General features: G+C 41.6%; 1 protein-coding gene across 9 annotated transcripts in view; it reads left to right on the top strand.

Moving 5' to 3' along the window:
• Positions 1-13,853, top strand: part of rasal2 (RAS protein activator like 2) — a 118,953-nt gene that overhangs the window by 87,119 nt on the left and 17,981 nt on the right. For all 9 annotated transcript variants that reach the window (XM_084056516.1, XM_084056515.1, XM_084056514.1 and 6 more), the window contains 7 exons: positions 4,388-4,541; positions 5,095-5,193; positions 5,764-5,984; positions 9,745-9,875; positions 11,004-11,206; positions 12,119-12,263; positions 13,452-13,596. In XM_084056516.1, coding sequence (XP_083912642.1) covers positions 4,388-4,541; positions 5,095-5,193; positions 5,764-5,984; positions 9,745-9,875; positions 11,004-11,206; positions 12,119-12,263; positions 13,452-13,596 — 1,098 coding nt within the window. The remainder of the gene's footprint in view (positions 1-4,387; positions 4,542-5,094; positions 5,194-5,763; positions 5,985-9,744; positions 9,876-11,003; positions 11,207-12,118; positions 12,264-13,451; positions 13,597-13,853) is intronic.

Below are 13,853 nucleotides of genomic sequence, written 5' to 3'. Positions count from 1 at the left end.
ACTGAGCAACGTCTTGGCACTAAACAATGGCTTTGATATCTTCCAGTCAGGATTTGGACCACACCACAGCACCCAGACTGCTCTTGTTGAAGTCTTCAATGACATCCACTTAACCCATTTAGACCTGAGGCCGATTCTACAAATGTCTTTAAAAAATCCTAACAGTTCTTTAAAAAAAAAATGTTTTTATTTTGATTTTTATTAAGAAAATAATACTATTCAAAGATTTGCACACATTTTCACGATTTTTCAGAAAATAGCAGATCTACAGGCTCATAGCGCGGCACTCGGTGCCGCGCTATCTAAAAATTACACAGATGCGTTCCCGGTCTAAATGGGTTAACGACAGACGGTGGTAGAATTTCAGTCTTAGTATCACTAGACCTCAGTGCTGCATTTGACACGCTCGACCACAACATGCTACTAGACGGACTGGAAAACTGGGTGGGACTTTCTGGCAGAGCACTGTGTTGAATCATACTTTAAAGGACAGGGACTACTTTGTGTCTAATAGCTAATTACACATCTTAGCGGCCAAAAAGAATGTCTAGTTCTGCAAGAATCCATTCTGCTGTTCAATATCTAAACAAAGACAAAACTGAAGCAATTGATTTTGGAGCCAAGGAAGACTTCTGCATAATTAGTGCGTTACTTTTTGGCACTTGAAGTACATTTTTATGCCAGTGCTCTTAACTCGAGTAACATTTTGAATACAGGACTTTTACTCATAACAGAGTATTTCTACATTGTGGTATTGCCACTTTTACTTGTCTTATGTAAGAAAAAAAAAAGAAAAAATCTGAGTACCGGTACTACTTCTACCACTGGTGTGCGTGCAGGTGTGCGCATGCTTGTGTTTATGCGTGCTTGTGTTTGTATGTTTACTTGTGTTACTATACTTGTGGGGGCCAAATGTCCCCCGCAAGTATATAGCAGAATTTGAGACAATTGTCCTGGTCCTCACATGAGAAATTGTTGTTTTATGGTTAAAAATTATGTTCAGAGTTTGGTTTACAATTATAGAGAGATGACTGGTGGTGTTAGGGTTAGGGTTGGACATTTAGGGGTTAGGCTTTAGGGCAGTGGTTCTCAACCAGTGGTCCGGGGACCACCTGTGGTCCTTGAGGGGGTTCCGGGTGGTCCCCAGCGAAACGATGGTGAGTTGGCAACCAAATGGACCCTTACGGGTCCATTTGGTTTCATTTTACGCTCTCAAGAGTTAAATTATTGTTAAACATCTGCATTACTTAATTTACAAAAGTCTACACAATTAGAGAATGTATAAGAATTGTTATTTTGATCAACGTTTGCCTGTTATCTCTCCTATTGGTACCAACATCAATACAGCATGGAATTCTTCTCCACAAAATCTTATCCAATGCTAACAAAATATATAAGTTTTGGGTCTGAGAGTCTAAATCTCATCAAACGGTGATGAATCCGTGGCCCAAATGCCAAATAAATAATGGACCTTGATATGAAAAGGGTTGAAAACCACTGCTTAAGGGGTTACCTGGTGTGTGTGTGTGCTTGTGTGTGTCAGTGGTGGAAAGTAACTAAGTACATTTACTAAAGTACTCTACTTAAGTACAATTTTGAGGTCCTTTTACTTTACTGGAGCATTTCCAATTGTCTATACTTTTACTTCTACTCCACAACATCTCAGAGGCAAATATTGTACTTTTACTCCACTACAATTATTTGAAAACTTCAGTTACCTTACTTTGCAGATAATAAATTATTCATTATAAAACATACATTAATCACTTTAGCCCTATTTTATCCCCAGGCTATTTGAAAATAGACGATCTACAAGTTCACAGCATGTCGAATTCAAGTACATTTTGAATTCCGGACTTTTGTAACAGAGTACTTCTACATTGCAGTATTGATACTTTTACTTAAGTAAAACATTTGAGTACTTTTTCCATTAGAGTGTGTGTGTGTGTGTGTGTGTGTGGGCGTGTGTCCCTGCTGTGTGTCTCCCTGCTGTGTCACCCCCGTCACCTGACTCGGGGTGTCACCCTGCGTCACTCTGCTGCCTCTCCCTCCGGGGGGGGGGGGGGGGGGGGGGGGGCGTCACTATGGCGACGCCCTCTGGGGCCTGACGCCATTGGTCGGTTCCAGGATGTTGTTTTTTTTATCAGCTGGGAGGAGGCTCTGAGTTTGATGCTCCTCATGCTTAAGAGGAAGTGAGAGAGGGATGAGGAGAGGACAGGGAGGAGGAGGAGGAGGAGGAGGGGTGGAGGACAGGAGGAGTAGCAGGAGGAGGTGAAGATGCCGGGTTGAGATGCTGTGGGGAGGAGGTGCTGTATCCTGGCTGTGTGGTTGTTTATCGTAGGTATCACCTCCTCTCCTCTACTCTTCTCTCCTCTCCCCTCTCCTGCCCTCTCCTCTCCTCTCCTCCTCTCTCTTGTTTTCATTCATTACACGATCTGCCTATCCATCACGACGATGCAGGTCAATCAAACTGCTTTGTGCGTGTATGTGTTTTGTGTTGTTATTTATTATTGTTAAATAGCCGATCACATCACAACGCACTGTGAGCATGTGAGCTGTTTTAGAAAAAACATGTGAAAGTACATGTTGTGAGATTCCCAGAACCGTGGGCTTATATTAGTACCGGCACCTGAGCAAGGCCCACATTAGGTTGTGAGCACAAATCCAGAACCTGTGAAACATGTTTACACTGCACAGTTCACTTAGTTCCTTAGAGCCATTAGTGAGCTTAGTAACGAGTGTTCTGGACATGACATCGTTGCTGTCGGGCAGAAACCTCTTATCTCCATATTTTAACTTTTGGTGTTTTTTTCGTAAATGAACGCCCCACTTGATCATACTACAGCCTCACACAAAAGCAGATTCATAAGCTCTTCCGAGCTCGTCGATCTGCTACTTTTGCTACCTTTGAATTTGAATTGTGAAAAGTAACAGTTTTGGACATGGTTTCCACACGGACAAGAGACGATATTCAAGGCTCTCCCCCGCTCGTAAAATGCTTTCTGGACGCTACCATGGACAACCACTCACACTAGGGCTGTCAACTTTCCTCAGAAATTATATTCGAATATTGGTCTTAAAATTGTGCAGATATTCGAATATATTCGAATATTATTATTATTTTATATATATTTTTTTGTTGACAGAAACAGTACAAAAAACAGTGTATCGAGTGCTTGGATCCAATAAAACATATATTTTGTTTGTTTTTATAACTTCATACATTGTTTTTTGTATTGTCCCTGTCAAATAAACATAAAAAAATAACAACAAAGAACGTTTTTTTAAATTCGAATATTAATTTTCATATTCGAATACACATATTTTCCCAATATTTGAATAAATATTTGAATATCGAATATTCGTTTGACAGCCCTAACTCACACCCCCATTTGTACACTCTCAGAGTGACAGACCCATAACTGTCAATTTGGTTTCTAACTATTAATTTGGCTGGAGAGCCCCTGGAACCCCCTCAAGGACCCCCGGTCCTTTGAGAACTACTGCTGTAGACTTAGTCAGTCGTTTTTCCATAAAAAAACGATTTATAACGAGACACACGCATGTCGCTCTGCTCGTTCAATAGACTAATTATCGGTTTGTTACTGTAAGGACACTATCTGACATGGTTACAGTCTGTATTCACATTTCTTTTGTCCTGCATGATGCAAGCACTGTTGATGGGTGTATACTGTTGTATATTGTCCCTGTCTTGTAGCAGTTATTTTGTTTACTCGTTCCACGTTTAAATATTGTGAAAACAGCCAATCTCCAGGCTCGTAACGCGAGGCGTTGTGAGCTTGGAGATTGGCTATTTTAATACATTTTTGCTGTTTGACCATTGTTATAAAGTATAGTTTGTTGATTACTTTAGACGCACTAATGGTCTTATTTTATCTTTTCTTTATTTTATTTTATTTTAGAGGTATTAAAAAGCCCTTAAAAGTCCTTAAATTGTCACTTTAGAATTGTGCAGATACCCTGTATACACTTGTACTGTATGTTGGTTTTTCTACTGTTTAAGTAGACAAACCCATTAAGACCTGGAACGCATCTGTGTCACTTTAGATGTCTTTGGCTATTCAAAAATAGCAGATATACAAGCTCATAGCGCGGCACCGAGAGCGCTATGAGCTTGTAGATCTGCTATTTTTGAAAAATATTGAAAAAAAAAACGTTTTTATATTTTTTTCAAAAAAGTGTTAGAAAACATTTTTAAGAATCGCCTCAGGTCTTAATGGGTTAAGTAAATCATAAAAAAAAACATTTAGGGACCCCTCTGGGGGTCCCGAACCACAGTTTTGAGAACCACTGATCTACAGTACTTTCTCTTGCCCTGTAAACTGTATCTCGTGTGAACACGAATCCTTGTATGCGTGTCTTCCAGGTCGCGGGCGCTGCCCAAGCTGAAGGAGTCCAGCTCCCATGAGTCTCTCCTGTCGCCAGGCAGCGCCGTGGAGGCGCTGGACCTGAACATGGAGGAGGATATTTACATTAAACCTCTGCACAGCAGCATACTGGGACAGGACTACTGCTTTGAGGTATGCACGCACACATGTACTCAAATGTTTTACTGAAGTAAAAGTATCAATACTGCAATGTAGACATGCTCTGTTACAAGCAAAAAGTACGGAATTCAAAATGTACTTGAGTAAAAGTACAAAAGTATTGGTAGCAAAATGTACTTAAAGTACCAAAAGTAGAAAGTACTCATTATGCAGAATGTCCCATTTCACAAGTTTTCAAATGCATGAAAATATTTTGAAAATAGCAGATCTACAAGCTCACAATGTGTCGCATCGCGTTGCACTGTGTGTCTACGTAGACGCCATCCAGGGCCTTTTCTTGCTGTTTCTCAATATGATACGTTTATGTTATGTAAATGTTATGTTTCAATATAAATGAGATCAAATTGGAAAGAAAGTACATAATTTGTAGCTTGTATGGTTGATAAAAGTGTGTGTGTGTGTGTGTGTGTGTGTGTGTGTGTGTGTGTGTGTGTGTGTGTGTGTGTGTGTGTGTGTGTGTGTGTGTGTGTGTGTGTGTGTGTGTGTGTGTGTGTGTGTGTGTGTGTGTGTGTGTGTGTGTGTGTAGGTGACGCACTCAGGAGGCAGTAAGTGCTTCAGTTGTGCTTCAGCGTCAGAGAGAGACAAATGGATGGAGAACCTGAGACGAACTGTTCAACCAAACAAGGTGACATTTAAGCATCATCCCTCTCTCTCTCTGTCTCTCCATTTCTGTTCACTGCAAATGAGCTGTATTGCTGTTAAATACATCAGCATCTGTTGCTTAGCAACAGACTCTGTATGTATACTGTGTGTGTGTGTGTGTGTGTGTGTGTGTGTGTGTGTGTGTGTGTGTGTGTGTGTGTGTGTGTGTGTGTGTGTGTGTGTGTGTGTGTGTGTGTGTGTGTGTGTGTGTGTAAGCCAAAACCAACTCAGTGGTCTTGTGGTTAGAGTGTCCATCCTGAGATTGGGAGGTTGGGTCATGCAAAGACTATAAAAATGGGACTCTCCCTGCTTTGCACTCAGCATGAAGTGTTGGACTGGAGGTAAGTACCTGCGACATACTAGCGCCATGTCCAGCGGATGTACCTCACACTACAGAAACAGGAGATAGGCTCCTGCCCTATGGGCAGGTGTGTGGGGACGAATCAATTGGCATTACGACTAAATTGGAAGAAAAAGAGGTAAAAAAAAAAAAAGTGGTTTATATCTGTCTGATTCTCTCTCTGTCTCTCTCCCTCTCTCTCTCTCATATCAGGATAATTGTCGCCGGTCGGAGAACATGCTCCGTCTGTGGATCATCGAGGCGAAGGACCTGCCGCCGAAGAAGAAGTACTTCTGTGAGCTGTGCTTGGACGACGTGCTGTTCGCTCGCACCACCAGCAAGCCTCGCCACGACTGTCTGTTCTGGGGAGAGCACTTCGACTTCTGCGGCCTGCCGGCCGTGCGCAGCGTCACCGTGCACGTCTACCGCGACAGGTAACTGTTACTATTGTTTAGAATCATTCACACAAAAAAAACAATAAAAAGTTGAAATATGGAGATACAAGGTTTCTTTCCGACGGCAACGATAAGTGCTTTGTCCCACAAAAGTAGCTGAGCTACAAGCTTGAGCTTGTAGATATTTTCACTATTAGTTTATCTCATATTTCTACAGTATGGTGAGACATCTACAAAAGGGTCTGTCTGTGTGAATATTTTTCACATCCATTATCGCTAATATTTGTACGTGAATATATTTCACATTTTTGTGAATGTGAACTAGTCTGTGTATTGAACCAATGAATAGTATTAACAACAGCTTGGGACTAAATAATAATTACCAGTGTTTCCCGTAGCCAGAAGCTGAAGGTGTGGGGGAGGAATGCGATGCGTAGCGCGCATGCGGAAACATTTTGGGTTCTCAAAATGCATATTTATGCTCGGACACAAAGTCTTATATCTTATATAGTACATGTGCACAGTAATAATCTGTATAGTTTACATAAGAATTGTCTCCAGATTTAGGAAAATATACTTTTATTAGAAAAAAGTATAGACAAAAGTATACAAATCAGTCAGTCACACATCAACAACTAGTGATGGCACAGATGGCATCCTGCCTGAGAGCATTTGAGCCATATGAGTGCGTTGTGTACACAGTCTGTGTAGGTGTGTTGTGGCTTGTATCGCTTCCATATTTCATCTTTGTATGTCTTTTAATGGCGTGACTCTGACTGACTGTCTGTCTGTCTGTCTGTCGGTCTGTCTGAAGCCAATCTTGGAACCCATCGTCAAAGAGTTTGACTCTAGGGGGACCGCCCATTAGAATGTTGATAACAGGATGTTGGCCCGTTTGGTCAGCCCTCCTCTTCCGATGGCGGGCGCCTATGTTTTCATTCCCACTAGCAACATTTCTCCCAAGGAACACTAACAACATTTCTCCCATGGAACATGGATGTTATAGACGACAAGCTTTTTGCTAGCGTACTTACGAGAGTTGCTCAATTACACAATATTGAACATGTAAAACCCTCTTCAGCACATTTGTTTGAAGTAAGTGATCGATTTGTGTGTATTTCCAGTGGGAACACATTAGAAGAACACATTGGGAGATTAGTCCGAAGCTAGTCTCGCAAAACCGCTGGAGCACCAACTATCAGGGTTGCCAGATCTGCTTATTATAATTTCCCCGCAAGATTGTATTTGAAAATAGCCAATCTACAAGCTCACGACGTGTCGCATCGCGACGCGTTGTGAGCTTGTAGGTCTTCTTTTTTCAAATAGCTGCTGTACATGCTAAAGTACTCATGTGGGCCATAGTTGCTTCTTTTGGGCTGGTTTTCCTAGACCTGGTTGCTTGTTTCTCTCACAGAATCTGGCAACACTGGCAACTATATCCAAATTTGGATCGCCCTGAAGTCGGTGGCGGTGGTGAAGCCACGGCGTTATTGGAGCCAGTCTTGTTTCTTGTCAGCCAGTTCCCACCTGAGGTTGCGTGGGAGTTCAGACTGCTCCAGATGGTACTGAATAACTGCTAGCTTGCATAACATCTTCAGACTAGGGTTTAAGTCTAAGATGTACAGGTCATCATGCTCGCTCATTCCTCCAAGGAGGATGATCTGATCTCCCACCATGCAACAGCACATCCTATCCATCATTGAAGGCGGGCCTTTCCCCTTGGGCTGAACCCTCTTCCAGGAGAAGGTCTCTGGATTATATTTCCACAATACTCCTACATTATCAGTATGATCGTAACCTCCATATATGTACAGCTCCCCATTATAAGCAAAGGCTGAATAACCCGTTCCTATTACTGGAGGAAACTGTGCAGAAGGCGTGTTCAGCCAGCAGTGGGTCTCTGTGTCAAACGCGCTGAGGGTGTTGTCCGGCCATCGGCCCCCAAATACAAACATCTTTGTCCCGATGATGGTGGCAGAGTGACTTATTGAAGCAGATGGCTTGGTGCCTCCGGTGTTAATTAAAGCCCAGACCATGGTGGTGGTGTCCAACTTGTACATGTCATTACACCATCTCCACCATTCATTACGTCCATATATATACATGACCGTCCCCAAGACACAGGCAGAGTGGTTCTTCATCTCCTCTGGAACGGTCCCAGAAATCTTGGGTTTGAACCATTTGTGGTCGTCGACGTCAAATGCATAAAGCACGGTGCCGTGTGGATACCCTCCCCAGATGTAAACGTTATCTTCTATCAGCACAGCTGTGTGGCCACTGCGCCTAGAGGGAACCTCAACGGAACGTTCTCCTCTTCCAGCTGTCACTGGGGACAACTTCCTCCAGCGTAAAGGCACCGTGTTGAAAACGTACACCTCAATCTGGTCCTGGTTGTGCATGCGAGTCCCATTGCAACCGGTCGGTCCAAAGGAGTACACCTTGTGTCGCACCGCCACAGCCGCATGATGGCGTCTCAAAGGTCCGTTCAGTTGCACCGCCCAGTAGAACATCTCTCACAGCGGCAGCACTGTCGACAAAATAGAATTTTCACTCTGGAAAATTAAAAGAGTTTAATTGCTTCTATTGGTCTATTGGTTATATAGGTTCAGCGGCACAAATGTCAAACAAAGTTAGACCAATCCCCGAAGCTGATGGTTTTGGTTGTCCAATCAAGTTTGCTGATCTTCCTAATATGGTAAATTGATCAGATGCATCCTCCTACACAGGACACGCTCTGTTTCTGTTTCAACAGTGTTGACAAATAACTTGTGGACTTTGAGTTGCTAAATGACAATTTTGTTTATTTGTCCATTTCTTTTAGAGGACATGGTTATGACCTTGACATTGTGATGTTGTTGCTTGATGACATCGTAGAATACACAATGAGGTCTCTCAAACTGCCAGGCCATCTGCACAATAGATTTCTTTTGACATATGTCAGTTTAGATTTAGTTAATCACAATGTGATTCACGCTGTGGCTCCTATATGTTTGAAATGGGACTTACGTGGTTAAAGACCTGGTGAAATGTCTTTTTTGCTCCTTTTTATTTTGAAGGATCAGTCTGAAACGGAATGCTCATGTGTCAACCAATCGCAGTCTCCCGTCCTCTCCGGCTATGGGATTTCCTGCAGCCAGAGAAGGCTAATGTCTGTAGCATGTAGCTCGTGCAGTCGGACGGAGAGAGAGGGGAGCAGTGTGAAGCAACTGCATTGCTTATTTCTAACCTAAAATGTTTTCGGATTCATATTTTAGTGTACTATTTATAACCAATAATACGCCGTCTATTGAATGAGATTCAATTAAAAACAGGTGTGTTTAGAGGAACATGCAGCTATGGGAATCACAGGTGAATGAAATCAAGATTTATAGACATATGGCCTGCCTATGGCATCACACAGTAAGTCTTCTTTTGACAGGAAGTAATTAAAATTCGACTTTTAGGGACTTTTGACATAAGAATACACAAAAATGGTACACTATGCCTATATTATGACCACGGATATGCTCTAAAAGTGTGAAAAACATATTTTTCATTTCGTTACGTCTTTAATTCATGTGCTTTTTCCCTAGAAAGAAATATAGTGGAGTCAAAAGTACATGATTTGACCTTAAAATGTGGTGCAGTGAAAGGCATAAGTATCCACAAATATAAATGCTAATAAAGTACAGGTACGCAAAAAATTTACTCAAATAAATGTACCTTGTTACTGTACTCTCCACACCGATTTGTAGAGACCTATAAACCTCCTTGATTCTTGAATATTGAATCCTGATTCTTAGTTCTTGAATCTCAACAGCGACAAGAAGAAGAAGAAGGACAAGAACAACTACGTGGGATTGGTCAACATCCCCGTCGCCGGGGTGACGGGACGACAGTTCGTGGAGAAATGGTACCCAGTGAGCACGCCCACCACCAGCAAGGTCAAAGGTGAGGGTCAAAGGTTAACCCCGCCCCCTCTAGGATTGGATTCAGGGTTATAATAGGCTCTATTCACAGCAGCCATATTATGAAGACATTCACAGGTGATACTAATGAAGGCTCTGTTCCATTCTGGTCAAACAGAGTCAGGGTGCTGATGTTGTGCATGTTGGCTCACTGGAAACTGGAAACACTCTGCTACACCAGTGGGTCTACAGTTGGGGTCCAGGGACCCTCATGGGCTTCCAAATGTCCCCTTACGGGGTGTGTAACTCTGAGAGTGTACAAATGGAACGAAATGGACCCGTAAGGGTCCATTTGGTTACATTTGTACACTCTCAGAGTTATGGGGGTCGTGGAAACCACTGTGCTACACTAAATGGAACAGAGCCTTCATTAGTATCATTAGTAACACCTGTGAAGGAAGTGATAATATGGCTGCTGTGCATAGAGCCTATTGAAAACTTAATCTTAATGTATCCCTATTATTTTTATATTGAAAATAGTGGAGTTAGCAGCTCTCAATGTATCATGAAAGTGAAGAGCTGGTTGGAAAGTTGAGTGCTGGTAAGATCTGCTCTTTTGAGCTTGTAGATCGGCTATTTTCGGCGAATGTTCCCCCCCAGGATAGGGATGCTAGGGTTCAAGCGGAGTGCATTCCACTCAAAATGATTTCAACACCAAGACATAAAACATGTACAAGGGGGAACGTGTCAAATTGAATGAAGCATCTGGCGATACACGGGATACACTTTGATGCAGCACGTCCACTGTGTTTTATACTCCTTGCTTGTAAATCTCCTTAATGTTGGTTATTATAACAATTAACAATTTAGGTATTTAGAAGATGCTCTTATTCAGAGTGTCTTACAATAAGCAAGATTATCACATACAGTACATCAGATGCAGACATAGTAGTGCCTCAGTAAACTAGGATCACAGTTAAACCAATATATACATTGAAACTAACTTAAATGTAATTTACATTTTAACATTGTGGTCAAGAAAACCAAGCAACAGTAATTATTAAGGTTATGATAACCAACATTAAGAAGTCGCAACTTTAGCTGCCTTCAGTCAGTGTTGGTATTATTATTATAATTATTATTACCATCATCATCATCATCATCATTGCAGGTGGAGGGCCTTCTATCCGCATTAAGTGTCGCTTCCAGACCATCTCCATCCTGCCTATGGAACAGTACAAGGAGTTTGCAGAGTTTATCACCAACAACTACACCATGTTGTGTTCTGTCCTGGAGCCTGTCATCAGTGTCAAGAACAAAGAGGAGATGGCCTGTGCTCTGGTCCACATACTGCAGAGCACTGGACGAGCAAAGGTTAGTTTATACGGCATTATACTGGTTTATACAGGTCAGTTTATACTGGTTTATACTGCATTAAACTGGTTTGTACTGGTTTATACTGGTTTTATACAGGTCTGTTTATACTGCATTATACTGGTTTATACTGCATTATACTGGTTATACAGGTCAGTTTATACTGCTTTTGAGATTGTTATTATGGATATCTTACCATTATGACTTATGACTGAGTATACAATTGTAACTAGGAGAAATATGATTATGGATATCTACAATATAATTACAGATAGTAGGGGTGTCACGATTCACTTACCTCACGATTCGATTCAAAATCGATTCCTAGGGTGCCGATTCGATTAAAATTGCGATTCTGCGATTAATTGATATTCGATTCGATTCTGCGATTTATTGCGATTTTCTAGGGTGCCGATTCGATTAAAATTGCGATTCTGCGATTAATTGATATTCGATTCTGCGATTTATTGCGATTTTCTACCCCAAATCACTTTGCTTTAATTATACTAGAACATTTTGATATAATATAAACCATGAAAAGTTGAATCATACACTTCAATGCAGCCAGATCATGTCAGGCAGTCTTTCTGACATTGATTTCAGACAAATTGCCAGTGAAAAAGGTACTAACTTATAAAAAAGAAATTAAAAAATATCGATTTTAATATTTTGAATCGATTTTTAAAATCGTGGCATTAAGAATCGCGATTTATTCATGAATCGATTTTTTTTGACAGGCCTAACAGATAGGAGTGTGTGGTTCGATTAAATGTTAAAACGGGCTTGCCAAAGCACGCATTCCCCCGTGAGACCAATACAGATCCATCTAGTCTAACTCAGCAAACAATAGCTTTAATGACTCTCCTCTCCTCTCCTCTCCTCTCCTCTCCTCTCCTCTCCTCTCCTCTCCAGGACTTCCTGACAGACTTGGTGATGGCGGAGGTGGACCGCTGTGCGGACCATGACGTTCTCATCTTCAGAGAAAACACGTTGGCCACCAAGGCCATCGAGGAGTACCTCAAACTGGTGGGACAGAAATACCTTCACGACGCTCTGGGTGAGTAACTACAGCTCACTAATATAGCAGTCGCAATGTGACGAACACCCTATGCTACATGCTGTTGCTGTCAGGCAGAAACCTCGTATCTCCATATTTTTATGTTAGTTTTGTCATAGTACAGTGTCACGAAAAAGTAGCAAACATAGCTAATCTACGGCTAATTTGTAGATTTGCTATTTTTGCATTTGTTTTGAAGTGACCATACATGGGCATAGCGGTTCGGATCTGTGGATCCGTCACTCCTACGTTGCACCGCCACTGATATGCCCACATATGGAGAACCCTGATGTCATCAGTATATGCCCATATATGGGCATGCCCTCCTTTGTGCCTATATATAGAGCTTCGCAGTTCCCGCCCACTCCCAGTTGCCGGAAGTAAATACTCAATGCATTTTTCCCATTGACTTTTCCGAAAATATTTATATATAAATTAATTTAAGCCTAGAATCAAGCTATCCAGGATGCTGGTGAATCATGACCATAAAACGTTTGATTCTGTGAAAAAACATTTTTGAAAACGGCAAAACAAAGGGTATTTATTAAACATAGTATATCATATCATTAAATATAAAATTTAAAAAATCACAGAAAAAAAGGTTTTATGGTCATGATTCACCAGAATCCTGGATGGCTTGATTCTAGGCTTAAATTCATTGATATAAATATTTTTGGAAAAGTCAATGGGAAAAATGCATTGAGTATTTACTTCCGGCACCCGGATTCTGCGCAACTGCGATGCTCTATATGGAGCTGAGTGATTTGTTTGCGCCTGATGCCATGACGACATATTGAGGTCCATATTTGGTCGTAGCTGCATTGGGAACTCCTTTTATGGTTATGGCTGAGCCATGGTGACATGAGCGAGTAACTGTTTTGGAAATAAAAATCATTAATTCAAAATGATTGTTTTTTATAACGTATTTCCTACAGGAGAGTTCATTAACCACTTGAACCCCAGCATCCGTATTGTGGGGAAAGCTTTCGCAGAAAATAGCCGATCGACAAGCTCACAACGCGTTGTGTTGTGAGCTTGTCGATCGGCTATTTTCTGCAAAAGCTTTCCCCACAATAACGGACAACGGGAAAAGACACTAGCACAGAGCCCTGAGGGACTCCGGTCAACCATATTTAACTGGTTGAGAACATGGTGTAACGGGCGTGTCTCTCTTGTCTCCCTCTACAGGGGAGTTCATCAAGGCTCTGTACGAGTCAGATGAGAACTGCGAGGTGGATCCGGGTAAATGTTCCAGCAGTGACCTGTCTGAGCACCAGAGCAACCTGAAGATGTGCTGCGAACTGGCCTTCTGCAAGGTCATCAACTCCTACTGGTAGGACTGTAGGACCACACCTTAATAACATCATAACTACGCTTGAATCCATTCAGACCGGGAACGCATCTGTGTCATTTTAAGATTTCTTTGGGCTATTCAAAAATAGTAGATATACCAGCTTGTAGATCTGCTATGTTTTGAAAAATCATGGAAAATGTGTGCAAATCTTTGAATATATGTATTTTATAGATTTCATAGATAGCTTCGTAGACTGTTTGACAGCACTGTCATTAGTCAGTAAATTCATGTTGTTT

Source organism: Gymnoscopelus microlampas, assembly GCF_963454915.1.
Source record: "Gymnoscopelus microlampas genome assembly, chromosome: 5".
Taxonomy (NCBI): Eukaryota; Metazoa; Chordata; class Actinopteri; order Myctophiformes; family Myctophidae; genus Gymnoscopelus; species Gymnoscopelus microlampas.
The sequence above is the reverse complement of the archived record's forward strand: the minus strand, read 5'-3'. Positions and strand labels throughout refer to the sequence as shown.